General features: G+C 50.7%; 1 protein-coding gene across 1 annotated transcript in view; it reads right to left on the reverse strand.

Annotated features, from left to right (window-relative positions):
• The window catches only part of LOC140425763 (ferroportin), a 55176-nt gene extending 29693 nt beyond the window's left edge, over positions 1 to 25483 (reverse strand). Inside the window, exons 1-3 of the mRNA XM_072510202.1 lie at positions 25330 to 25483; positions 22797 to 22912; positions 8828 to 8954 (exon numbers count right to left, since the gene is read on the reverse strand). Of these exons, the coding sequence (XP_072366303.1) occupies positions 8828 to 8954; positions 22797 to 22912; positions 25330 to 25480 (394 nt within the window). The 5' untranslated portion in view covers positions 25481 to 25483. The remainder of the gene's footprint in view (positions 1 to 8827; positions 8955 to 22796; positions 22913 to 25329) is intronic.
• Between the last annotated feature and the right edge of the window lie 612 nt (positions 25484 to 26095).

The raw sequence follows: 26095 nt of genomic DNA on the forward strand, positions 1-26095 counted from the left end.
TGCGTCGCACAGGTCTGGGGGATCCCAAGATGGCGGCGCCCCTCCTCCCCTCGTGGTGGCCGGGACCCAAAATGGCGGCGCCTGCGGGTCGCACATGGGGCGCTGGGGGGGTTGCGGAGCGTCAGAAACGAGCAGATCGCCTTGTTCTCCGGGGACAGCAGTAGTCGGGACCCAAACTGGTTGCGCCTGCGGGTCGTACATGGGGCGCTGGACAGCGGTGGCCGGGACCCAAACTGGTTGCGCCTGCGGGTCGTACATGGGGCGCTGGGGGGGTTGGGGAGCGTTAGAAGCGCGCAGGAATCCTTGTTCGCCGGGGACCGCGGCGACCTCCCGGGACCGGCACACAGCCGCGAAATGGCCCTTTTTCCCGCAGCTCTTACAAGTCGCTGCGCGGGCCGGGCAGCGCTACCGGGGGTGTTTCGCCTGGCCGCAGAAATAGCAGCGGGCTCCCCCGGGACGACTTGGCGTCTGAACCGCGCAAGCCTGTGGGGTGGGGGGAAGGGGGGGGGGTTTGTCGCGACGGGGGTCCACGGAGCCCAAGGGGCTGCCGCGCGGTCGGGTCGTAGGCGCGGGCGTTTCGCACGGCCACATCTAGTGAGGCTGCAAGGGCCCGTGCCTCTGAGAGTCCTAGCGACTCTTTTTCTAAAAGTCTTTGGCGGATTTGGGAAGAGTTCATACCAGCCACAAAAGCATCACGCATCAACATGTCCATGTGTTCCATCGCGTTTACCGGCGGGCAGCTGCAGGCCCGTCCCAAAATTAGTAGCGCGGCGTAGAAATCATCTATCGATTCTCCGGGACTTTGCCGTCTAGTTGCGAGTTGGTAGCGTGCGTAGATCTGGTTCACTGGGCGAACATAGATGCTTTTTAGTGCTGCGAACGCCGTCTGGTAATCCTCTGCGTCTTCGATGAGAGGGAAAATTTCCGGGCTTACCCTCGAGTGCAGGACCTGTAGTTTCTGGTCTTCTGTGACCCGGCCGGGGGCCGTTCTGAGGTAGGCCTCGAAACAAGTCTGCCAGTGTTTGAAAACTGCTGCTGAGTTCACTGCGTTGGGGCTGATCCTCAGGCATTCCGGGATGATCCTGAGCTCCATAGTGCTTTTAAGCACGCTTAATAAATTGTAGCGCACAAAGACTCACGAGAGACGAATAGAGATGAAGTCGATGAGGCTTTATTAAGCGTGACTTGTTCCCCGCAGTTCAGTAGCTGACTGGCCTGCGGGGGAGAACTCCAGGTTCTTATACTCCGCCTTCAGGGCGGAGCTAGAGGTCAACAGCCAACCAGGACCCGGGATCTGTCAGCCAATGACATCACGGCTTCACAGTCCCACATGACCCCTAATGCATACTACCACACCCGGCAGTTGTGGCAGCATGCTCTTGCCCCACCGAACATATTTCTTTTTATCTTGACTCCATCCTCACTCCTCTGGTCCCTCCCCACCTACATCCGGGATTCCTCTGATGCCCTGCGTCACATTGACAGCTTCCAGATCGCGGGCCCTAACCACATTCTATTCACCATGGATGTTCTGTAAACTGCAGACTAAAATCTAGTTAGGTGAGCATGATATAAATGTATAGACATAAGCAGTGAATTTGATGTATGGACCTAAACTGGACCAAATAGTGTCTCTTCAGAATAACTTGCAAGTATTCAAATTTCTGACCCACCAGACAATGGGCTCATCCTGCAGAGGAAATGTTGTTTCAATGTCCCACACAGAAAACGCTGTCTCTTCCATGCATCTACCAACAAAACTGGATGGAACAAAGCTACATTTTTTCATTAGTACTACCGAAACCCAAGCCACAGGAGCATAACCTTTAAATTTAGGATAAAATTAACTGAGGACAATTTAATGTAGAAAGGTAGAAGCCTCATTGTGTATGTTGCACCAGACTATTCCTGGCAGCTTAATGGGCAAGATTTCAAATAGTCTTAAACTTCCACACCATTTCCACTCCTACCATAGGCTGTTGGAATCTGTACACGAGCAGGAATAGACTGGTCAGCCCCTTGAATTAGCTTCATTATTCAATTAAATCATGGTTAACCTCTGGCGAAACCCCAATTTAATCACTTTTGATCCACGTCTAACAAAATCGATTGTTTCAGTCATGAAAGCTTCAGTTGACCTAGCAGCCACAGCCTTTTAGGGAGATAATTGCAGATTTATATCTCTCTGGTTGAAGAGCTGCTTATAGATTTCAGCATGTGGGGGACTTCCAGTGGCGGCTATGAAGGAGTAGGTCGCACATTTGGTGTCTCCCGCTCGGGTTGGAACTTTGGACCTTTTTCCCCGATTTTTTGTCGGATCTGAAGTGGAAAATTGATGTTGGATGCAACTGTGACGAGGAATCCTACATCAGTGCATGGAGGTGCTCACAGAGGAAGAAATAGGCAAATGGAAAAGGCTTGGGCTGAGACTGCAGCGGGAGAAAGCATGGCGGACGACCGGAGTTCCAGTCGTTCACCAAGCAGAAACAGGAATGTTTGGACCTGATTAAGTAGTCGATTGCACGACTAGAACTCAGACTGGATGCTCAAGATCGGGCGATCCAGAAAGTGGAGAAGGCACTGACTGAGCAGGAGGAGCACCAAACAGCAGTGGAGTTGGAGGTGGGGATGTTGAGAGACCAACAGAAAAGGCTCCAGGAGAAGGTGAAGGATCTAGAGAACAGGTCCCGCCGGCAGAACCTGAGAATCGTGAATCTCCCGGAGGGATCCGAAGGAACGGACACAGGGGCATACATAGCGGCTATGTTAGAGAAGCTACTGGGGAAGGGGACATTCACCCAACCCTTGGAGGTGGACAGGGCGCACAGAGCGCTAGCAAGGAAGCCGCGTGTGGGTGACTCCTCGAGAGCAATGGTGGTGAGATTCCACAGATACCTGGACGATGGGCCAGGCAGACGCGGAGCTGCAAATGGGAGAACAGCGTCCTGCGTATATATCAGGATCTGAGCGCGGATGTGGCCAGGAGAAGAGCAGGGTTTAACCAGATAAAATCAACCCTTTTTAAGAGGAAGATAAAGTTTGGACGACTATATCCGTCCCGTCTTTGGGTTATGCACGAAGAGCAACATTTCTACTTCGAGTCGCCTGTGGAAGCGATGGATTTCAATAGAAGGAAGGGGCTGGTGGCAGACTGAGGTGTTTGAACTGAACTTTGTTGCAGTGCTCATGTTGGTTTTTTTTCTTCTTTTTTGTTATTTTGTAAAAAGAAAAGTTTTTGTCTTTGGATGTTACTTGTAATGCCTTTTATACTGATTTGGGGTCTGCGGATGAGCTACTTGAGTTAAAATTTGCATTTGCACTAATGGGGGATGGAGGTGTGAATTTTAGATATTTTATCTTCTTTTTGATTTTCTTTGTGTTTTTTGGGGGGCAATTGGGTTGGGATTGTTTACGTTTGAATATGTGTGTCCGAGCGGAGGGGAAGGGAGAGGGAACAATAGGTGTGAAAATGTCTGGCGCCATGGGCGGGGGCTACCAAGCTAGCTGGGCAGGCTAGCTCACGGAAGCGCAGTGGGGGGGTGAGCAGATGGTATGCTGGTTGGAGGGGGCTGTGTGTATAGTGCTGTTATTAGAGGGGATGGGGGGGAAATGTTCTGCTGACGGGGGAGGGACTTTTGCTGTGGGACAATAGGGATGGGAGCTGCCTGGGGGCGGGCCTGCGGATGCTTGGGGCGCAGGCTTGAGACTGGTCCAAGAAAGGTGATGGCTGATCGGCGGATGGGGGGGGGGGAAAGAAGCCCCCCAACCAGGCTCATCACATGGAACATCAGGGGGCTAAATGGGCCGGTTAAGAGGGCATGCGTGTTTGCGCATTTGAGGGAACTGAAGGCGGAGGTGGCAATATTACAGGAGACCCACCTTAGAGTAACTGACCAGGTCAGACTAAGGAAGGGATGAGTCGGACAGGTTTTCCACTTGGGGCTGGACTCTAAGACTAGAGGAGTCGCAATCCTGAATAATAAGCGAGTGTCATTCGAAGCGGGAAGAATAGTTGCGGACGTGGGGGGTCAGTACATTATGGTCAGTGGAAAGCTGGAGGGGCTGCCGGTGGTACTTGTGAATGTATACGCGCCGAATTGGGATGATGTGGCGTTCATAAGGAGGATGTTGGGAAAGATCCCAGACCTGGATTCGCATAAGCTGGTTATAGGGGGGAGGACTTCAACACAGTTATTAGCCCGGGATTATACCGATCCAGCTCAAGGACAGGCAGAGTGCCGGCGATGACAAAGGAGCTAAAGGGGTTTATGGAGCAGATGAGGGGGTGGACCCATGCAGGTTTGGGCGGCCGCGAGTGAAGGAGTTTTCCTTCTACTCGCACGTGCATAAAGTGTACTCCCGGATTGACTTTTTTATCCTGAACAGGGCTTTACTGATGGGGGTAGTGGACACTGAGTATTCAGCAATCACAATCTCGGATCATGCCCCGCACTGGGTTGACCTACAGGTGAGCAAAGAGGGGAGCCAGCGCCCGCACTGGAGGCTGGACGTGGGACTGTTAGCTGATGAGGTGGTGTCTGGGCAGCTGACGAAATGTATCCAGAACTATCTGGAAGTCAACGACACGGGGGAAGTTTCGGCTGAGGTGGTCTGGGAGGCGCTGAAGGTGGTGGTTAGAGGGGAGCTGATCTCGATATGGGCCCACAGGGAGAAGGCAGACAGGGCAGAGACGGTCCAACTGATAAAGGAAATACTACAGGTCGACAGGAGGTATGTGGAGAACCCAGAGGCAGGGCTTCTAAGGGAACGACGGAGGCTACAGGTGGAATTTGGCTTGTTAACTACAGGGAAGGCGGTGGTGCAGCTGAGGAAGTCGAGGGGCGCGATCTATGAATATGGAGAGAAGGCCAGTAGAATGCTGGCGCAGCAGCTTAGAAAGAGGGAGGCAGCCAGTGAGATAGGGAAAGTAAGGAACAGGGATGGGAATCTGGTCAGAGATTCAGCAGGCGCCAATAAGGCGTTCGTGGAATTCTACAGCAGGTTGTATGAGTCGGAACCCCCAGCTGGGCAGGAGGGGATGAGGCAATTCTTAGGGGGGCTGAAGTTCCCGAAGATTGATGAAGACTTGGTAGAAGGGCTGGGGCCCCCGATTGGGTTGGAAGAGATAGCAGATGGGCTGAAAGCCATACAGTCGGGTAAAGCCCCGGGACCGGATGGGTACCCAGTGGAATTTTACAAAAGGTTATCTGGGATGCTGGGGTCACTGCTGATGAGGACATTTAATGAGGCATTCCCCCGATGATGACACAGGCCACTATCTCATTGATCCTGAAGCGGGATAAGGACCCGGAGTTATGCGGGTCCTACAGACCGATCTCCCTACTAAACATAGATGCCAAATTGTTGGCTAAGATCTTGTCCTCAAGGATTGAAGACTGCTTTCCGAACGTGATGGGGGAGGACCAGACGGGATTTGTTCAGGGGAGGCAAATGGCGGCCAACGTAAGAAGGCTGTTGAATGTTATCATGATGCCCCCAGAGGGTAGGGACGTAGAGGTAGTGGTAGCAATAGACGCAGAGAAGGCATTTAACCGGGTGGAATGGGGATATGTGTGGGAGGTACTGGGGTGGTTTGGGTTTGGACAGGGCTTCATTGACCGGGTCAGGCTGCTGTATCACGCACCCGTGGCAAGTGTTCGGACGAACAGGCTGACATTGTGCTATTTTAGGCTGCACCGGGGGACGAGGCAGGCATGCCCCCTCTCCCCGCTGTTGTTCGCACTGGCCATAGGACCGCTGGCAATTACGTTGAGAGCCTCAAAGGGCTGGAAGGGACTGGTCCGGAGGGGGGTGGAACACAGAGTCTCGTTATACATGGACGATTTGCTCTTATGTGTGTCGGACCCATTGGAAGGGATGGAAGAAATTATGGGGATTTTGGCCGGTTTTCGGGCTACAAATTGAACATGGGGAAAAGCAAGATGTTTGCGATCCAGGCAAGGGGGCGGGAGAGGCGATTGGGGGAGCTGCCGTTTCGAGTGGTAGGGGGAAGCTTTTGGTACCTAGACATCGAGGTGGCGCAGGAATGGGAACGGCTGCACAAGCTTAATCTGGCCCGACTAAATGAAGGAGGATTTTCGGTGCTGGGACGTGCTCCCGCTGTCACTGGCTGGGAGAGTACAGACAGTGAAAATGACGGTTCTCCCGAGATTGCTGTTTGTGTTTCAGTGCCTCCCCATCATTATTCCTCGGTCCTCTTTTAAATGGGTTACCAAGGTGGCCTCAGGCTTTGTATGGGCGGGTAAGACCCCGCGAGTTAAAAAGAGAATGTTGGGGACCTCCGGTGACAGCGGGCGGGAGGCGGCCGCACAATGGAGGGCTCCCGTTCGGCAACGCCATTTTCGGGGCTTTAAGCCCGGTCCCAGGGTCCGCGGAGGCGACAGAAGCAGGGAGAAGGCACGGAGGAGGCACAGTGAAGACACAGGAGGAAAAAAAGAACAAAGAAAAATGTCGAGGGTGAGCAAGAAAACGGCCGGAAAAAAAACAGCTGAAGGTCCGTCGGGGAGTGGAAAGGTCACCGCGGGGTTGCCAGGAAAAATGGAGGCTGGAGCACCAGGGAAGGCCGCACTGCTTACGGCTGAAGAAATAACTAAGGTGATGGCTGCGGAATTTGAAAAGCAGTTGGCGCAGATTGCGAAATGCATGGAGACGGTGAGGAAGGAGATGAGGGAGGTTTTGAGTGTGCTGGTGGAGGAGGCGGTTTCCCCGGTGAGGACGGAGGTGGCGAGGGCAGTGGCGGAGGTGCAAGAGCAAGGGGAGGCGCTGAAGGAAGTGGAGGAGCTGTGTAAGATTAACGGTGACTACGGGTAATCCCTGATTCCTTTATGCCATTTGTTTATGTAAACATGCGGGTTGAGGTTTGGGGGTTGGTGGGTAGATGGGATTGTTGTTATTATGGGGACTGACATATCTTGCTGACTATTGTTTATTGTTGATGGATGTAAATGTGGGAGAAAATGTGAAAAAGGAGAATAAAAAATTTTTTTTTTAAAAAGCGAATGTTGGAGCGGAGCCAGGGGGAGGGCGGGCTGGCACTCCCGAACTTTAGTCATTATTACTGGGCGGCAAATATAGCCATGATTAGGGCGTGGATGGTGGGGGGCGGGGGGGGGGGGGGGGGGGGGGAGAGTCTGGGGGCAATGGAGGAGATATGTGGGAGCAGAGGGAGCATCGTTCTGGTGTCCAATTTGCAATAATCACCAGTTTGCCCCGGGGAGGTTAGATGGAGGGTTCCGGAGGTGACAGAGAGCCGGGATCGAGAGGATGGCCGATATGTTTATAGAAGGGAGTTTCCCAGCTTGAGGGAACTGGATGTGAAGTTTGAACTGAAGGGAGGGAATGAATTTAGGTACCTGCATACACGGGACTTCCTCCGCAGGCTTTCCGCTCCTCCCACCAAGGGGGATACAGGACAGGGTAGTTTCCAGAGTGTGGGTGGGAGAAGGGAGGGTTTCGGACATTTATAGGGAGCTTATGGGGTCAGAGGAGCCACAGACTGAGGAGCTAAAACAGAAATGGGAAGAGGAGTTAGGAAGAGAGTTAGAGGATAGTCTCTGGGCGGATGCGTTGAGCAAAGTCAACGCGTCCACAACATGTGCCAAGCTCAGCCTGATACAATTCAAGGTCGTTCACCGGGCACGGATGAGCAGGTTCTTTGGTGAGACAGGTGCGCAAAATGTGCGGGAGGACTAGCGAACCATGTTCATATGTTCGGGACATGCCCGAAGCTTAGGGGACTCTAGCAGGGGTTTGCAGACGTCATGTCCAAAGTGTTGAAAATAAGGGTGGCGCCGAGTCCAGAGGTGGTGTTTTTCGGGGTGTCGGAAGATCCGGGATTCCAGGAGGAGAAAGAGGCAGACGTTCTGGCCTTTGCTTCCCTGGGAGCCCGGAGACGGATATTATTAGCTTGGAGGGACTCAAAGCCCCCGAAGTCGGAAACCGGGCTAACTGACATGGCTTGCTTTCTGTATCTGGAGAAAATCAAGTTCGCCTTGAGAAGGCCAATGTTAGGGTTCGCCCGGAGGTGGCAACCGTTCATCGACTTCTTTAGGGAAAATTAACCGTCAGCAGAAGGGAGGGGATTGTGGGGTTAGTTTAGTGTAGAGTAGGGCGTTAGAAAAGGTGGGACCTGTGAGAGAGGAAGACGGCTTTTGCACTATATTTATAATTGTATGTACACTGTTTCTTCTGTATTGTTATAAAACCATAAATACCTCGATAAAATGTTTATAGATTTCAGCATGTGGGGCAATGTCAGAGGATATGGGGGAGGGATGGCAAGAGATGAGAAGTGGGAGCTCCCGGAGAAGACCCCCATTGTCATGTGTTCTCTCTTCACTCTCATAGTGATTTGACCTGATCCAATGTCTCAGAAATACGTTTTCTATCCTTGTCTTTAAATTCCTCTATGACCTTGACCCTGCAAACCTCTAAACTCTCACACCTCATGTATTCCATCAACAACCCCCCCCGCCCCAACCCCATTCATACCATCATTGGAAGCTGTACCTTCAGCCACTTCCACTCTCTGGATGACCTGTAACCAACCTAAGCCCTTCCAACTCCTTAAGGTTGTAAATAGAAGCACTAGGTTACGATGTTATCCCCAAGTTAGTTACTTGCTCTTCCTTTTCACCAGTTACTGCCACCTTTGTCTGAAGAACAAAATCTTCTCTCAAGTTATGTTTATCATTTTGTCAATACAAATGATTTAAAGGATCACATGAAGAGTGATGTGCAATCACTCCATGATGAGCTCCAATGTGCAATCAAGATTTACACACATGGTTCTTTGTAGTTTTCTTACCTGCAAGTCCACTCCTGTTGCATCCAGTGATTACAAGAATCCAGTCCCTCTGAATGGCAATTGTCAAAGCTGTGCTTGCAAGGTTTGCTGCATCTGCTAGACCGATGACCACCATGTAACAGACCACCTTGTGTGAGTTACATTAAACAAATGGACAATAGATAACAGAAAAGCTACTTATCTATTTACACATACAATACCTAACACATCTTTACGGGTTTTAATTCTGAGCTTTAATCCGTACCTTAAAAAACTGTAACTTCTCTAATCTTTTGAGTTCTTCATAATAAGCACAAATATCTATTTAAAATGGACAGCTGACCATCCAGACTGAACTTCTCTATCAACATCAAACCAATGTGCTTGACTATAATTGGTGTTCAGTTGCAAATACCAGTCGCGAATTTTGACAAAATATGTATTTTCAATCATCTGTTCAACGAATGAAAAGTCCTTCTAGTTAAAAGGATGTGTTCCAAAATATTACTGCAGTTAGCTGCCTACGAATTAATATAAATATACTTCAACTGATCTGCCAATTTACACACTTATATAGTTTGTTTAAAGATTATGGCCAAAATGTTATCATAACAGACCCACACGCATCCGGTTGAGAGTCCATTTGTTCTGCCAGGGGCCTTCCCAGGCCTCTTTAACTCAGTCACAACATTAGCATTGCAGTTCCAGGATTCCCAGCTAATCAGAGAGGGTGGGTTTGATGTTGGTCTATACTCTTATGAAGCCTCTCTAAAGGGACTCCAGTAGCGGTCAGAATGACTGCAGGAAACCTTGAGCGGGATTCTCCCTTTGGGGACTAAGTCCCCACGCCCGCCGGAAAACGGGCGAGAATCACTCTGGACTTTTTCATCGAAAGTCCGGTGTTATCACCTGCCTAATTACCATTGGCTGGGTTCTAATGACAATCCCACAATCCTGTGGGAGTATGAGCTTCCCCAATGAGGGGGGAGAAGAAATCATTAGCAGACTCCCTGTATAAATAAAGCTGGCCAGTTTGGAACCAGCAGGAAGGAGTGAGCAGCAAGGGAAGTTACTGCTGCTTTTGTATATATATGTTATTGTAAATAAATGTTATTTCTTTGTGTCCTTAAAACTCGTGCTGGATTCTTCGTGGCCCTCACAAAACTGGCGATGAGGGTTAAAGTGAATAGCTGTCAACACTGCTGAAGCCAACTCCCTGGATTTTTGTTGGTTACAGGTTGGAAGTTGTTTTCTATTACACCATGCCTCTGTACGGACGTTTGGATGTTTTTGATGCTGCGCTGGAAAGCTGGAACCAGTATGCACAACGGATGCGTTACTATTTCCGGGCAAACAATAGCACCGAAAACTAGCGGCAGGTGGTGATATTGCTCACCGCCTGCGGCCCGCATAAGTTTGGGGTGATTAGGAGCCTTACGTACCCACCTGCGCCGGACACCAAAACGTTTGATGAACTTGTGAATTTAGTGGGGCAACACTTTAACCCAACCCCGTCCACGATAGTCCAACGTTACCGGTTTAATACCGCTGAGAGGACCCCATGAGAATCCCTTGCCGACTTTCTATCCAGGCTACGCAGGATTGTGGAGTACTGTGACTATGGTGATACCGTGTCAGAAATGTTACGCGACCGTTTGGTTTGCGATATTAACAATGCGGCCACCCAGAGAAAGTTGTTAGCTGAGCCAACATTGACTTTTCAACAGGCCATTCAAATAGTATTGTCCCGAGAGAGCGCAGAACGAGGAGTGCAGGAGCTACAGGGAATGGAGGTGCATGCCTTGGGGTGCAACCCCTTCTGTCCGAAAACGTCCCCCGCATTCCTGCGGTACCTTGGGTGAGGCGACGTCCAGATCGACGCCAGTGGCCGTCAGACATTCCTCCCCGAAGGGAGCCTTCTCCAGAACCAATGGATGAGGAGCCATGTCCGTGTCAGACATGTAGGTGCCGACCCCGTCACGGACGGCGGTCCTGGGGGCGCCAGAGGTGCCGTCGTTCCGACCGAAACTGGAACCAGCCCAGGGGCCGTACCTTCCATGTGGATGAACCGGCGGCGACTACTCCTGAGGACGTGGAGACGGAGGACGACTGCCTGCAGCTGCATTGTGTGGCAGCTCCCCGTGTGGCCCCCATTAAGGTGACAGTACGGGTCAATGGTCACCCGCTTGAGATGGAGTTTGACACTGGTGCAGCAGTCTCCGTGATCGCCCAGAGGACATTCGACCGCATTAAGCAGAGTATACAGACCCTTACATTAACCGACACACAGGCCAGGTTGGCCACCTACATGGGGGAACCATTGGGCATTGCAGGAACTATGATGACCCCTGTTGTTTATGGACGCCAGGAGGGGCTTTTCCCACTTATCGTGGCGCGCGGCCATGGGCCCAGCCTGTTGGGTCGGGACTGGTTGCGCCATTTGCGGTTGCAGTGGCAGCACATCCTCCAAACAGTTTCTGGAGGGTTGACTGAGGTGCTAGGATGATACCCAGATGCATTCCAGCCCGGTTTGGGGAAAATAAAAGGGGCCGTAGCCCGTATCCAAGTTGAACCAGGAGCCATGCCGCGCTATTTCCGGGCGCGCCCGGTGCCTTATGCCTTGCTCGAGAAGGTAGAAGGGGAGCTCACTCGTTTGGAGACTTTGGGTATCATCAGGCCCGTCTGTTTCGCTGACTGGGCAGCACCTATTGTACCTGTAATGAAGCCAGATGCCACAGTTCGCTTGTGTGGCGACTATAAACTTACAGTGAATACGGCTTCCCGACTCGACTGATATCCAATGCCTCGCATAGAGGATCTCTACGCGAAGCTTGCAGGCGGACTCTCATTCACAAAATTAGATATGAGTCACGTCTACCTACAGTTGGAGCTGGACCCTGCCTCCCGACCATATGTAACGATTAACATACACCGGGGCCTGTATGAATATACACGTTTGCCCTTTGGAGTATCCTCTGCCTGCGCTATTTTTCAACGCGTTATGGAGGGCATTTTGTGAGGTTTACTGCGTGTCACTGTCTACTTAGATGACGTTTTGATCACAGGGACATCGGAGCAGGAGCATTTGGACAATCTGGAGGCTGTCCTTAGATGCTTTTTGGGGGCTGGAGTCCGTTTACGTCGCACAAAGTGCGTCTTTCAGGTGAAGGAAGTAGTCTACCTGGGTTATCGGGTGGACCGCGAAGGTTTGCACCCCGTCGCAGAGAAGGTCCGCACAATTCAACAGGCCCCCACCCCGACTGATACTTTGCATCTTTGTTCTTTTCTCGGCCTCGTAAACTATTCCGGGAGGTTCCTCCCCAATCTGACAACTACGCTGGCCCCGTTGCACCTTCTGCTAAAGAAAAATCACACCTAGGTTTGGGGTCAGCCGCAAGAAACCGCTTTCCGGCAGGTAAAACAACAATTGTCATAGTCTGGGTTACTAACCCACTATGATCCTGGAAAGCTTTTGCTCGTCACGTGTGATGCATCCCCGTATGGTATTGGGGCCATCCTGTCCCACAAGATGGAGAACGGGGCCGAGCGGGCCGATAGCTTTCACCTCGCGCACATTGACTGCAGTAGAAAAAAAAGTACGCGCAGATCGAGGAGGGGGGCCTGGCAGTAGTCTTTGCGGTGAAACGTTTCCACCAACATGTGTATGGCCGCCACTTCACTATCGTGACTGATCACAAGCCTCTGCTGGGACTTTTCAGTGAGGATAAGCCAATACCGCCCATTGCTTCCGCATGGATCCAGCACTGGGCTTTGTTGCTCGCTGCATACGAGTATTCTCTGGAGCACAAACCAGGGACACAGATAGCGAATGCCGACGCACTGAGCCGATTGCCTTTATCGACCGGCCCCATGTCGACCCCCACAACCGGTGAGGTGGTTGCAACCCTAAATGTTATGGACACCTTGCCTGTCACGGCATCACAGATCCGTGAGTGGACCCAGACGGAGCCAGGCCTGTCAAAGGTTCGGCACATAGTCCTGTATGGTGGGCAGCATAGACAGCTCCCAGGCTAGTTGCGGGCATTTTCCTCCAAGCTGTCAGAATTCTATGTGGAAGACGGCATCCTCTTGTGGGGGACGCGTGTGATTGTCCCGGAAAAATGACAAGAGACTTGCACAATGGGCATCCAGGTGTGACCAAAACTAAAATGTTGGCCCGGAGTATGTCTGGTGGCCAGGCCTCGACACCGACATTGAGAAGGTGGCCCAAAACTGCTCCATTTGCCAGGAGCGTCAGAAGCTTCCACCGGCCGCGCCGCTACATCACTGGGAATGGCCAGGGCGGCCATGGGCGCGCTTGCATGCAGATTTCACCGGCCCTTTTCAGGGTAGCATGTTCCTTCTATTAATCGACGCCCAGTCTAAATGGCTAGAGGTGCATAAGATGCTAGGCACAACGTCCTGCGCAACAATTGAGAAGATGCGATTGTCTTTTAGTACGCATGGCCTCCTCGAGGTGCTGGTCACAGATAACGGCACTCCATTCACGTGTGAGGAGTTTGCGAGGTTCATGAAGATGAACGGCATACGCCATATCTGCACTGCCCCTTACCACCCGGCTTCAAATGGGTTGGCGGAGCGCGCAGTGCAGACATTCAAACAAGGCCTAAAGAAGCAGTCTTCCGGGTCAATGGAAACGAGACTGGCTCGCTTTTTGTTTTCGTATAGGACCACCCCCCATGCGGTGACTGGGATAGCTCCCGCAGAACTCCTAATGGGCCAGAGACTTCGCACCCATCTTGGCATGGTTTTCCTGGACATTGGCGCAAAAGTACGGCGCACACAAGAACGGCAGGGGCATGGTTTTTCTCGGCATCGGCCGATTCGGCAGTTTGCACCCGGTGACCCAGGGTTCGTTCGGAATTTTGCTGGTGGTGCCCAGTGGGTCCCTGGCGTAATCTTTCGCCAAGCGGGCCCTATATCTTACCAGGTGCAAGCCCAGGGTCGTGTCTAGCGCAAACATGTAGACCACGTTCGGTCCAGAAGACTATCCCTTCCAAAAATTCCCCGCCCCCGGAGCTAATTTCTACAGCTGCAAAGACCAGAGACAATGGAAAGTAGTCCTCACAATCTTCCTCTGGTGCCTCACTCAAAGCCTGCGCAGGTCGTTACAGAACCGCATGGAGATAGAGACGCCGAGATGACAGAGGCAGCAGTCTCTGACTCCGAGATGGAGACACAGGACGCATCAGAGGGGAATCCTCGGGCCGTGGATGTACAACCGTTACGCCGTTCATCACGGAAGCGTCGGTCTCCGTCTCGTTACACGCTGCCCCATCCAGCGCCTCGTGCATATGGTGTCCGGCCTGCGGCAAAACGAGTCCGACGCCCTCCTTCGCCAGGGTCTTCGGTGGATTCCTTGGACTTCGGGGGGGGGGGGAATGTTACAACCTGCCTGCTTACCATTGGCTGGAGACTAATGACAATCCCACAATCCTGTGGGAGTATGAGCTTCCCCAATGAGGGGGGCGGAGAAATCATTAACAGACTCCCTGTATAAATAAAGCTGGCCAGTTTGGAACCAGCAGGAAGGATTGAGCAGTCAGCGAAGTTCCTGCTGCTGTTGTATATACATGTTATTGTAAATAAATGTTATTTCTTTGTATCCTTAAAACTCGTGCTGGATTCTTCGTGGCCCTCACAAAATCCGGGGTGATTCCCTGCTCTCCAGGGGGCTGGCAGGCTTCCGGCGTGCTTCCCGCAGCTCTGGCTGCTGGCGGGGCCCTGCTGGACAGACTGCCCGGCCGCGCATGCGCACGGTGGCTGCAAGCGGGTCCGCGCATGCACGCGGCGGCCCACCTCAGCGCTGGCGCCGCCAACACAGCAGGCCCGCGCGGAGGAAGATAGGTCTCTCCCGGATAACGATGGCCCGCCGATCGGTGGCCCCTGATCGCGGGCCTGCCCGTCGTCGAGGCCCCCCCCAGCGTCCAATCCCCACGCCCCACCACCATAACACCCCCATCAGCCGCGACTCAGAGTTCCCGCCGGGTAGAACCACATTAGAACCACACCAACGGGACTCAGCGGGCACTCGGCCACGTCGAGTGTGGAGAGTCGGCAGGGGGGCCTTTTCCAACGGCCCCCGACCGCCGCCATGTTGATCGCGCGCGTGCACACGAGTGTCTGCGATTCTCCGGTCGGCGGAGAATTGCATGCCGGCGTGGGGCCTATTTTGGGTAATTCTCCGCCCCTGCGCCAAGCGCGATTTCGGCGCGGAGGGTTGGAGAATCCTGCCCCTTGCTAGTAATGGCCATTGGAGGCATGGAGATTGAAGGAAGATGTGGGAATGTTGTCCTCAGTTCTCGACTCTTTCCTGGAGATTATGGTGAGAAATGAGTATTCTGTCTTCAGGATTAGAGGAAGAATCCAGCCATTGAAATGTGGTACGGCTGGAAGTTGTGAGCAGCAGAAGGGCGGGATTCTCCCCTAACCGGCGGGGCGGGCGATACCGGCGCCGAGGAGTGGCGTGAACCACTCCGGCGTCGGGCCCCCCAGAAGGTGCGGAATCCACCGTACCTTCAGGGACTAGGCCGGCGCCAGCGGGTTGGCGCCGCGTCAGCCGACACCGAAGGGCTTGGAGCCGCACCAACCAGCGCCAAAGGGCCTACGCCGCCGGCACGAGTTGGCACATGTGCGGGAGCGCCAGCGGGTGCTGGCGTCATCCCAGCGCATGCGCAGGGGGGTTCTTCTCCGCGCCGGCCATGGCGGACGGTTACACCGGCCGGCACGGAAGGAAATAGTGCCCCCATGGCACAGGCGAGCCCGCAGATCGATGGACCCCAATCGCCAGCCAGGCCAGGCCAGGCCAGGCCAGGCCAGGCTACCCCCCCTCCCCCCCCCCCCCCCCCCCCCCACGAGGATTCTGCACGCCGCCCGCAGAGCAAGGTCCCGCCAGTAAGGACCTGGTGTATTTCACGCCAGCGGAACCCACTGTAAACGGGCGGCCACTCGGCCCATCGTGGGCTGGAGAATCACCGGGGGGGGCCACTGCCAACTGCGGCACGATTCCCGCCCCCGCTGATAAAACATGGCTGGCTCTGCAGTTCTAGCCACTCCGACCACATGGTGGGGAAGTCCTGGAGATCAGCAGACTGGCAAACACACACTAAGTGTCAGTGATGGAGAGATCAGGGTGTCAGACAAACCTGGTAACATTATAGCATGCACTGCCAATTGGCACTTAACAGTCATTCATGTTGAATTGATGCCATCGCTAACTGAAATGCCATGTACTGCACTATGTTGTGTTTGTACCATTCTCAATGTCAGCACTAGCTCACGTCTTTCATCTCCCAAAAGGACCTCCAAGGATGACGGAGGATCTGCTGTGGGAGAAGGCCAAGCACTCTAGAGGGGGCACCATCACATGGCTCTTGCAATACCTCCACCAACTCTGTGGGTATTGGAGTAAAGATAGCTAGATTGTCACATGGCCCATCACATGAGCAGGAGTAGATTCAGGAGGCAGGTACAGAAGTGGAAAGTCCCCATTAGAGGACACAGGACACTCTAAGCTCTGCTAAGTTGAATGTAGGTGCTAAGACCTGAGAGACATCTACAGAAAGGGAACTTGTGGGGCAGCAACCGGAAAGGTGTGAGGTTCTGTCCTCATTTCAAGAGATGGTGCAGATTCTTGAAGGGAGGTTGGAGATGTTTGCCTCTGGCATTAGTGCCATGATGTCTCAGTCATTTCGCATCCATGGAAAGAGTGGCCACCTGCATGGAGAATCAGACAAAGGCAACCAAGTGCATGCTGACCCTGACCAATGGCCAGCTCACTCAGTCTGCCTGTTTAAACAGGAAGGAGAAAAACCTTGCCTTGGTCATTCAGCATGTCACTGAAATGGAGCAAAGTGTCCATTCTCTTTGACTCTATTTTATTGCATTCCCCATTCACCCTGGACAGCAGCCTTCAGGCAAATGGCAGTTGTCGTCATTTTCCCTTCATTATTGAAGATGATGGTTCTTGTCTGTTTGGAATCATCTGTCGTGCGTTCTTACGTGGCTGCGGAGCCTGATCGTGGACCTGCTTGACTTGCCACAATGCGGACAAAGATGAATTTTCTGACTTTGTTGGGACTGCCCTGTCTTTCTAGCTTGTCTTTTGTCATTAGCTGCCTCCAGTCTGTGCTGTTCGAAGGAAACTACTCGAGATTGCTCTGTTAGCTTTTTTTTAATGCACGTTTCCCCCAGTCTCTGGTGGATATGCCACATTTTCTGAGATTCACCTTCAAGGAGCCTTTGGACCTTAGTCTCGGCCTAACTCACAGGTGGTGTTCAAGTTTAAGGAATGAACACACGACTGTCTTAGAGATTTTATCATCAGTCATATATACTATATATCCACTCCATCCGAACTGGAGTCTGATGATGAGTGCTTCAATTCCAGACATGTCCACTCTTTAAACGTTGGGCACTTTGTCCTCCAGTCTAATGCCCACAATATTCCTGAATTCATCTCATGTGAAACCTGTCCAACTGCTGAATATCTGGAGTAGATAGTTGCATGTCTCACAGGCATTTGGAGGGTACATAGCAAATTTTGTTGCAAGTTTGATAGCTTTCTCTTACGTCAACAGACAAATGTTGAGCTTGCATTGGTAAATTCTATTTGCAACCTGTCATAGAAACCCTACAGTGCAGGAGGCCATTTAGTCCATTGAATCTGCATCGACCCTCCAAAAGAGCACCCTAACTAGGCCCAATCCGCCACCCTATCCCCATAACCCTACCTAACCTTTGGACACTTGGGGGCAATTGAGGATGGCAAATCCACCTAACCTGCACAGCTTTGGACTATGACAGGAAATCCACGCAGACATAGGAAGAACGTGCAAACTCCATACAGTCACCCAAGGTAGGTTTGGACCTGGATCCCTGGCGCTGTGAGACAACGGTGTTAACCACTGTGCCGTCCACTATCAATGTAGATATTTCTGGAGATGGTGCTTTTGAAATAGTCCAGCTGTTCTGGTCTTTTGTCAGAGGTGTGAGAATCTCCCACCTTTCAGCAAGCTCCTTGACATGAGCCACCTATTCCTATAGCAACTAAACCTTTCTGGTTATGAAGCATCATTCTGAATAGGTCACATAACCTCCGTCTTCACTCTAAATTAAGTATCTCCTGCTAACGCAAGATGAGTGCCAATACTCGTCTGCACACTGGTCCACGCATGCACAGAAAACCAATGATGTCATTCTGCTACACTGTGATTCTTCAACCCTTTAACACTTTGACATCTTGTTACTTGAAGAGTGTATGGATTTGATTTATTTAACCATGATGAGCCAATGATGCTGAACAGATTGGTAACAATAGGATCGTCAGAGAAGCAGTGAGTGGAAATTCACTTAAAGACGCTGCCCTAGCCACAGGAGCTTGTTTACATATCCCTCCCCATTCATTGCCTGTGGTTATGCGGCATGAGGTCTGCGACCTTAACTGCAAACCTGATTCTGACCTGACAGAACCTGATTTTACTGCCCTGCTGCCTGATTTGTTATGTTGTAGGTGTAACATAAGCGGCTTCCTGGTGGTGCACTTAACAAAGGAAGGTTCAGACGTGGAGATAACTTCAACACGTTTATTAAACTATTTACACTTCTATTACTCGGGTTCGACACTACTGCTAATCCTACTATAACTACCCAGACTGACTAACAAGTTGCTGCAATCCATGTGGTGGGTGTAATATTGAATCAACCCTGTGTCTGTACTCACTGACTGTCTCCACTGGAAAGAGGCAGATCATGTGTGTGGTGTCCTTTATATATGGGTTGGTGTAATGCCCCCCTGTGGTCGTGTCACCTCCTTGTGTATCATGAATGTCTATTGGTCGTGTCCGATCTACTTGATCTATTGGTTGAGTGTGTGTGTGTGTGTGATGTTTCTGGTGCTCCCTCTAGTGTCTAGCTAGCCTACATGCATTTACATTGATGCACATCACCACATCCCCCTTTTTTTATATGTTACATATTTTCTGCACACTGTAAGAAAATTGAACAAAGAACAGGTAGATAAGTGATTAAACAATAAGTCCAAATCATTCGTGCGAGTCCAAAAACCATCAATCATCATGGTGAAATGTGTCTCTTGGTTATGAACGCCATCAACGCCCCTGTGCCACAGGAACCAAGAAGTGGTCAAATCACTTTGCTGTCTGATTTGGAGTCCCTTTCTTTTTTCGATGTTGGTGATGGTGCTGTTGGATGGCATCTTGTAGCTGATAAGGTGTTGACGTTGAAGAGGTACCATCAACAGTGTCATTCGAGGTCATGGATGTGCCATATGTTGAAGTTGGATAAGACTGTACATACTGGTTCTGGCCACATGCTGTGCAGGAAGGGTGATCCTGCTGAGAACCGTTGAAGCTTGTCTAATTGGAAACAGAATTGCTGCTCGCATAAATACCTGATGATGGTGTGAAACTAGAACCCTGCATCTGATGGGAATATGCCGTCTGGCCAGGCTGGGGTGCAGCAAAACCTGGGCTGTAACTAAGGCATCCAGTCTGTAGTGCAGATTGCACTTGCGGTAGTCCTCCTCCGGTCTTGATTCCATTAGTGGGCAATCCGTAGTGCTGGCCTGTTTGAGAACATGCTGCATAGACTGTTGGCTGCTGCATGCCTGAATACTGGGTTTGTCCAGGATGAGCTGTCATTGGCTGCACTGCTGGTGTGGAAAAAATGTGTGGATATAGCTGTGGTGAATATTGGTGTATTCCTCTTGGACTGTTGCTGCTGCTTGTTATTACTGACCCGGTGTTAAGTGATCCATCTCCTGTCGTTGTGGCATCTGCTGTCACCCTGAGCGTGCCATTACTGAGGTTGCGGATCTCCCTGTCTGGAGTAAAGTCATGCATTTTCTGGTCTTCTGTAGGTCTGCCGGGGGCCGTTCGAAGGTATCCCTCAAAACACGCTAGCCAGGCGAGAGCCAGTGTATAAAGCTCTGTAAATATATCATCTTACCACGTATATATTTTGCTCAGGGCGATTTTGTGTTATTTTGTTACGGGGGGGGGGGTTATTGTTTGTAAGAGGAAAAAATTGTTTTGTTAAAAAACTTTAATAAATATATATATTTTAAAAAATACGCTAGCCAGTGTTTAAAAGTGGCCGCTGAGTTTGCTGCGTGGGGGCTGATTCGCAGACACTCCGGGGCGATCCGGAGCTCCGTAGTCTTTTAAAGTGTGAGCAATAAATTGTAGCACAATCAATCACTCACGAGGCGAGAAGAGATAAAGTCAATCGATGGCTTTATTACGCAGACTTGCTCCCCAGCAGCTCGGTTACAGAATGCAGCTGCTGGGAGAACCCGGGTTCTTATACATGCCGGCAGCATGGCTCCTGGTGCAGCCGGCAGCATGGCTCCTGGTGCAGCCGGCAGCATGGCTCCTGGTGCAGCCGGCAGCATGGCTCCTGGTGCAGCCGGCAGCATGGCTCCTGGTGCAGCCGGCAGCATGGCTCCTGGTGCAGCCGGCAGCATGGCTCCTGGTGCAGCCGGCAGCATGGCTCCTGGTGCAGCCGGCAGCATGGCTCCTGCTGCTGCAGCCAGCAGCATGACTCCTGGTGCAACCGGCAGCATGGCTCCTGGTGCAGCCGGCAGCATGGCTCCTGGTGCAGCCGGCAGCATGGCTCCTGGTGCAGCCGGCAGCATGGCTCCTGGTGCAGCCGGCAGCATGGCTCCTGGTGCAGCCGGCAGCATGGCTCCTGGTGCAGCCGGCAGCATGGCTCCTGGTGATGCAACCGGAAACATGGCTCCTAGTGCAGCCAGCAGCATGGCTCCTGGTGCAGCCGGCAGCATGGCTCCTGGTGATGCAACCGGCAACATGGCTCCTCGTGCAGCCGGCAGCATGGCTCCTGGTGCAGCCGGCAGCATGGCTCCTGGTTTTGCTGCAGCCGGCAGCTTGGCTCCTGGTGCAGCCGGCAGCATGGCTCCTGGTTTTGCTGCAGCCGGCAGCTTGGCTCCTGGTGCAGCCGGCAGCATGGCTCCTGGTTTTGCTGCAGCCGGCAGCTTGGCTCCTGGTGCAGCCGGCAGCATGGCTCCTGGTGCAGCCGGCAGCATGGCTCCTGGTGCAGCCGGCAGCATGGCTCCTGGTGCAGCCGGCAGCTTGGCTCCTGGTGTTGCTGCGGCCAGCAGCAGGTTCCTGGGACTCATGCTGTATATTTGGCTCTTCCGGCTGCTCCAGATCAGAAGCTCATGCTATAGATGCATAAGTTGTTCCCATTCTGCAGTGATCTTTGACATGGAGATGCAAGTGGGTGCATTCCAGGGTAATTGACACCCTGAAGCATCAAGTAGAGGCACTCACCGGAGTGTTTCGCGCCAGCGTTAACGGGCCTCTTGGCCCAGTGATTCTGTAGCCCACATGCGGCCATCACGGCGCCGGCGTGCTCTGCGCTGCTCCAGCTGCCGTACGCGGCCCTGCACTGCTCGTCACGGGTCTGCACGTGCGCATGTCGGCCAGTCGCGTCCGTTTCAGCGGCGCGCAATATGGCGGAGCCACACAGTGTGTCGGCGCAAAAGAAGGTAGCCCCCCCCAGATCACGCGGTCGTGCAGGCCCTCACCGGAGACTGATCCCTACACCAGGACGGACACTGCAGCCGCGACGCTGAGCTCCTGCCGGGTGGAACCATACGTGAACCATGCCGGCGGGATCTCGGCCGGTCGACCACAGAGAATCGCCGCGGGGGCCTCTTTCTATGGTCACCGACCGGCGCTGCATCGACAGTGCTCGCGCGACTGCCGCCGATTCTCCGGTCACCGGAGAATCGCATCCCGCCGTCAGACCCGATCGCAGGTCTGAGGCGCCATTCTCCGCCCCCCCCCCCCCCGCCCCCCCCCCCGCGCCAAGCGCCATTTCGGCGCGGAGGCTCAGAGAATCTCGGCCCAGTACACTGGCTGTTGAAGCCAGAATGCCAAATTAAATTCTGAGTTAATTGTTGCTTTGAATATTTTATTTACTTTATTTACTTTGGGGCAGCACGGTACCACAAGTGGCTAGCACTGTGGCTTCACAGCACCAGGGTCCCAGGTTCGATTCCCCATTGGGTCACTGTCTGTGCAGAGTCTGCACGTTCTCCCCGTGTCTGCGTGGGTTTCCTCCGGGGGCTCCGGTTTCCTCCCACAGTCCAAAGGCGCGCAGGTTCGGTGGATTGGCCATGCTAAATTGCCCTTCATGTCCAAAAAGGTTAGGCGGGGTTATTGGGTTACGGGGATAGGGTGGAATTGAAGGCTTAAGTGGGTTGATGCAGACTCGATGAGCCGAATGGCCTCCTTCTGCACTGTATGTTCTATGTTTCCCGGCATTTCCACGGGATTCCTCACATGCCTCGGGTTCAACATGGACGTGGACAGGATCATATCAGGTTCCTGATCCTAAATGTTAACTTTTAGCGCTTTAACCCATCCCTGGCCCCTGAACATGTTAAAATTCTGCCCAAATCTTTGGAAACAATATGATTTTTTTTCTTAGACTCTAAGGTGCATTGTTGAAAAGCAATCCTGTTAGAAGCTGCCTTTAAATGGAATAGCTGCAGCACAAGCAAACAACTGGTGTACAGCTTCATTATCTACTTGCCCCCTTTTCTTCCAACAATTTCCAGAATTTCTATTACCGGCCAATAAGAAAGGTTTTCCTCTGCCTGGAGTGAAGGGTGCGGAAGGGAGTGAGTTTGGAGACATGCCAATCTATTGCTGTTTTTAACATTGGTGCAGATTTCAAATTAAACTGCTTTACCAGTGTGACCAAGCATGGAGTGGGTTCTGCGTTGTTTTGTTCAACTTGATGATTTCGCGCAAGGATTGTAGATCAAGGTCCACATTCACAAAATAACCAAATATTGTTCTGTTTTTTATTCTTTTGACACTATTTTGCAAGAGCAAAAGTTCAGGCAACATACACGCTTGGTTTATTGATATGCTTTACATAGATTGGAATCTTTAAAAAACCCTCAGCAGATACTCACAGTTAACCATCCATCCCAAGTTTGTTCAATCCATTTCTTGTGTGAAAATACTAAAATTAGGATGATACTGCAGAGAATGATGGAACCATTCTGAATAAACAGGGATCCATGAGCAACTAAAATATGATTCAGAAGAGATAGATTAACATTAAACTATATGTGCAAAAAAAGTTTTATCTGAAATAAATTAACACACATTTCTGATTTCTTGTACTACATTCACCTTTACCCCATCAAAAATAGCATGAGATCATAGTTGCTACTTCAATTTAATTTCTGCTGATAGAAATAGAAGTTTCAAAAAATCAAAACATTCAGATAAGTGTTCAACAATTAGGCACTCTCAATGTAAAACAATTTGGAAACTCTAGTATTCCTCCCAAGTTGAGTTCATTTGCAAACTACAGTAAGACCAAGAATGGAATAAATTGTTGTCAACTTTTCTGCAAGAGAGATTCATTTCGAGATGGCAACAACTTAGTTACAAGCCCAGTTCACTGGGCAGAAACAGACCTTTTGGCTGTTAATTCAACTGACCATTTGTTTCAGCGAGTCTAAACATTGTGGCCCTGAATTTCTGGAGGGGCTTTGTTATGCATGGTACCATGCATGAATCAACACCTTCAGGAAAACAGGAGAGAAAATTGGATAAGAGAACATGCCCAGGTGTAAGCACCAGGAACTCGGTTAAACCTGTCCCTGTCACCGCGGTACTTTGTGCAGACCTGACAACCAAATCACATCTTAAACATTGTGCAGCATAATGTTTGGGACACAGTAATTTAATAGACTTACTGACTTCACATTTTACGGAGAATTGAAGACGGTGTACTCCGCTGAAACCTGGCATACAGGAATGCAAAAATAACAAAATACTATGGCGCTGGAATCTGAAACAAAACAGAGAAAGCTGGACAAACTCAGCAGTTCTGGCAGCATACATAGCGGGAGAAACAGAGTTGGTTTCGAGTCTTTCTGATCCTTCTTCAGAATTAAAGACAGAGAGAAATGTGAAGAGCGGGGTAGAACAGTTGGAACAGGGATAAGGGGGAGCGGTTGCCACAAAGATGTTGCAAAATTTGAGAACAAGTGACAGGTGGCCTGGTGCGGGAAAGGGGTCAGAAGGTTTTTGCATAGGGACAAAAAAAAGTGTTTGGGATATAAAAAAGGATGAAGGTAGAGGAGAAAGGTCACAGTCTAACGTTTTTGGATGTCCCAAGGGTTGTAATGTGTCTAGTGGAAGTTGAGGCGCTGCTGCTTCAGTGTGCGTTGGGTTTCACTGGAGCATTGCAGCAGGCCAAGGGTGGACATGTGAGTATGAGAGTAAGATGATGAGTTGAAATGGCAAGTGACATGAAGGTTGAGATCATGCTTGCGGACTGAGCTAATAAGTTCTGCAAAGCGGTCACCCAGCCTGTGTTTAATCTCCCCAATGTAGGGGAGATCACATTGAGAGCAGTGAATACAGTAGACCAAATTGAAGGAGGTGCAAAAGTGTACAGGATGTAATACTGAATGAACACACTTTATTGAACACTTATATTGCCAACTGCAGCAAGTAATGCAAACTCGACCAAGGAGATGGAAAGGTTTCTTCAAGATCTTGAATCCTTATAGACAGTAAGCTGGTGGCATTTCAAAAGCTTTGTTGGTTCTATCAATTAAATAACACATCTTAAGCACACTTCGCTTAGCAATTCCTCTGCGGGTATTATGTTCAAACAATAGATCCCAGATCTTCAGCTCTCCAGACATTTAGAGACTGGACATACAACCCAAGATTCATGACAGGACCCTACATAAGTCCCAAATGTTGGCCTCCACAGAAATTGACTGGAAAATTTGAACTTCTGATGGGCAATTCAACTGCTCTCTGGGACCCTCAGCGAATGTCCCCAACTCTAAGTTAGTGTCAGAGACTTCAGACAACTCTGACTTATTTACCCAAATAGTTACTCAGGAAATGTTATAGACAGAAAAATCCTAATCTGACTCCTGGGTAACGATACAAATTACCACCCCCCCGCCCCCTCACTCACTTCCCTCACCCACCCTACCCATTCATCCACTCACCCATACAATAACATTCACACTGGACCTTTAAACCTACCATAAGACAGCTAGTGCCCCAAAATATGGGTCTTGCCTTTTCCCCATACTACAGCACTGCAATGGAGTTCTCAGAGGTACACTGCGCTCCGTATTTCTGGAGATGTCAGGCTCAGGAGGCCTGGCAAGAAATGTGGAGCACTGGCAAAGCACACAAAGGTTTGTGTGGAGCGGCACACCAATGCTGCTTGCCACCCCACGGAAGATCTGGGCCTATATGTCCATTTGTCATATCAAGCGCTCCCTCTGAGGCAGTCACATGTATTTTGTTAGAGCTTTTAATATTGTACTCAAAGACAGACTTTTAATATAAATATAGTAGCAACAATACATGAATTTGGCAGCTATAACAGAAGTTATTTTCAGTATAATTTTGGATTCGATAACATGCAGGTGTGTGTAACTACAGACACAGTTGTATTACCTTTAATTCTTGGATTCCTGTCTATCCAATCTCCAACAATTGCACCAAAAAGTACCACAGATCCTGCGACTATCAAACCAACCACAGCAGTAAAAAACAGGTTATCGCCACACAGTTCAATCAAAAAGACAGATATGGCAAAATGCCACATGCGGTCACCCTGAAAGATAAAACAAGAAGTGAGACTCTGAATAATTACAACTGTGACAGTATTAGCAATGACCAAAAAAAGACCAACTGTGACTGTACAACAATGATCAAAACAAAATGGTCAACAGTGACAGTACTAACAATGACCACAACAAAATGGTCAACTGTGACAGTACTAACAATGGCCAAAATAAAATGGTCAACTGGTTTTTAAAAATAAATTTAGAGTACCAAATTCTTTTTTTCTCAATTAAGGAGCAATTTAGCATAGCCAATCCACCTATCCTGCACATTTTTGGATTGTGGGGCTTGTCATGTTCTTTTGCATTGGCCAATAGGAATAATGCACTGCATATCTTGTAGTTCTTGAAGAGTTAAAATAAATTATAAAACAAATGGGTAGTAAAGATAACTGGAATAAGTATATTACAAACTACTAAAATGAACTAATTATTCTTGAGCCACTGCAAAATACATCTATCCACCAACACGACTTAGTCCCAACTCCCCCAGGCAGAGTCACATGGCAGGTTTACACTGCCACCTGCTGTTCGGAGGTCGTGCACATTAATATATACAAGGTTGCTTATGCATATCATCACATCCCCTTTCCTTT

Source organism: Scyliorhinus torazame, chromosome 6 (assembly GCF_047496885.1).
Source record: "Scyliorhinus torazame isolate Kashiwa2021f chromosome 6, sScyTor2.1, whole genome shotgun sequence".
NCBI classification, from domain to species: Eukaryota; Metazoa; Chordata; class Chondrichthyes; order Carcharhiniformes; family Scyliorhinidae; genus Scyliorhinus; species Scyliorhinus torazame.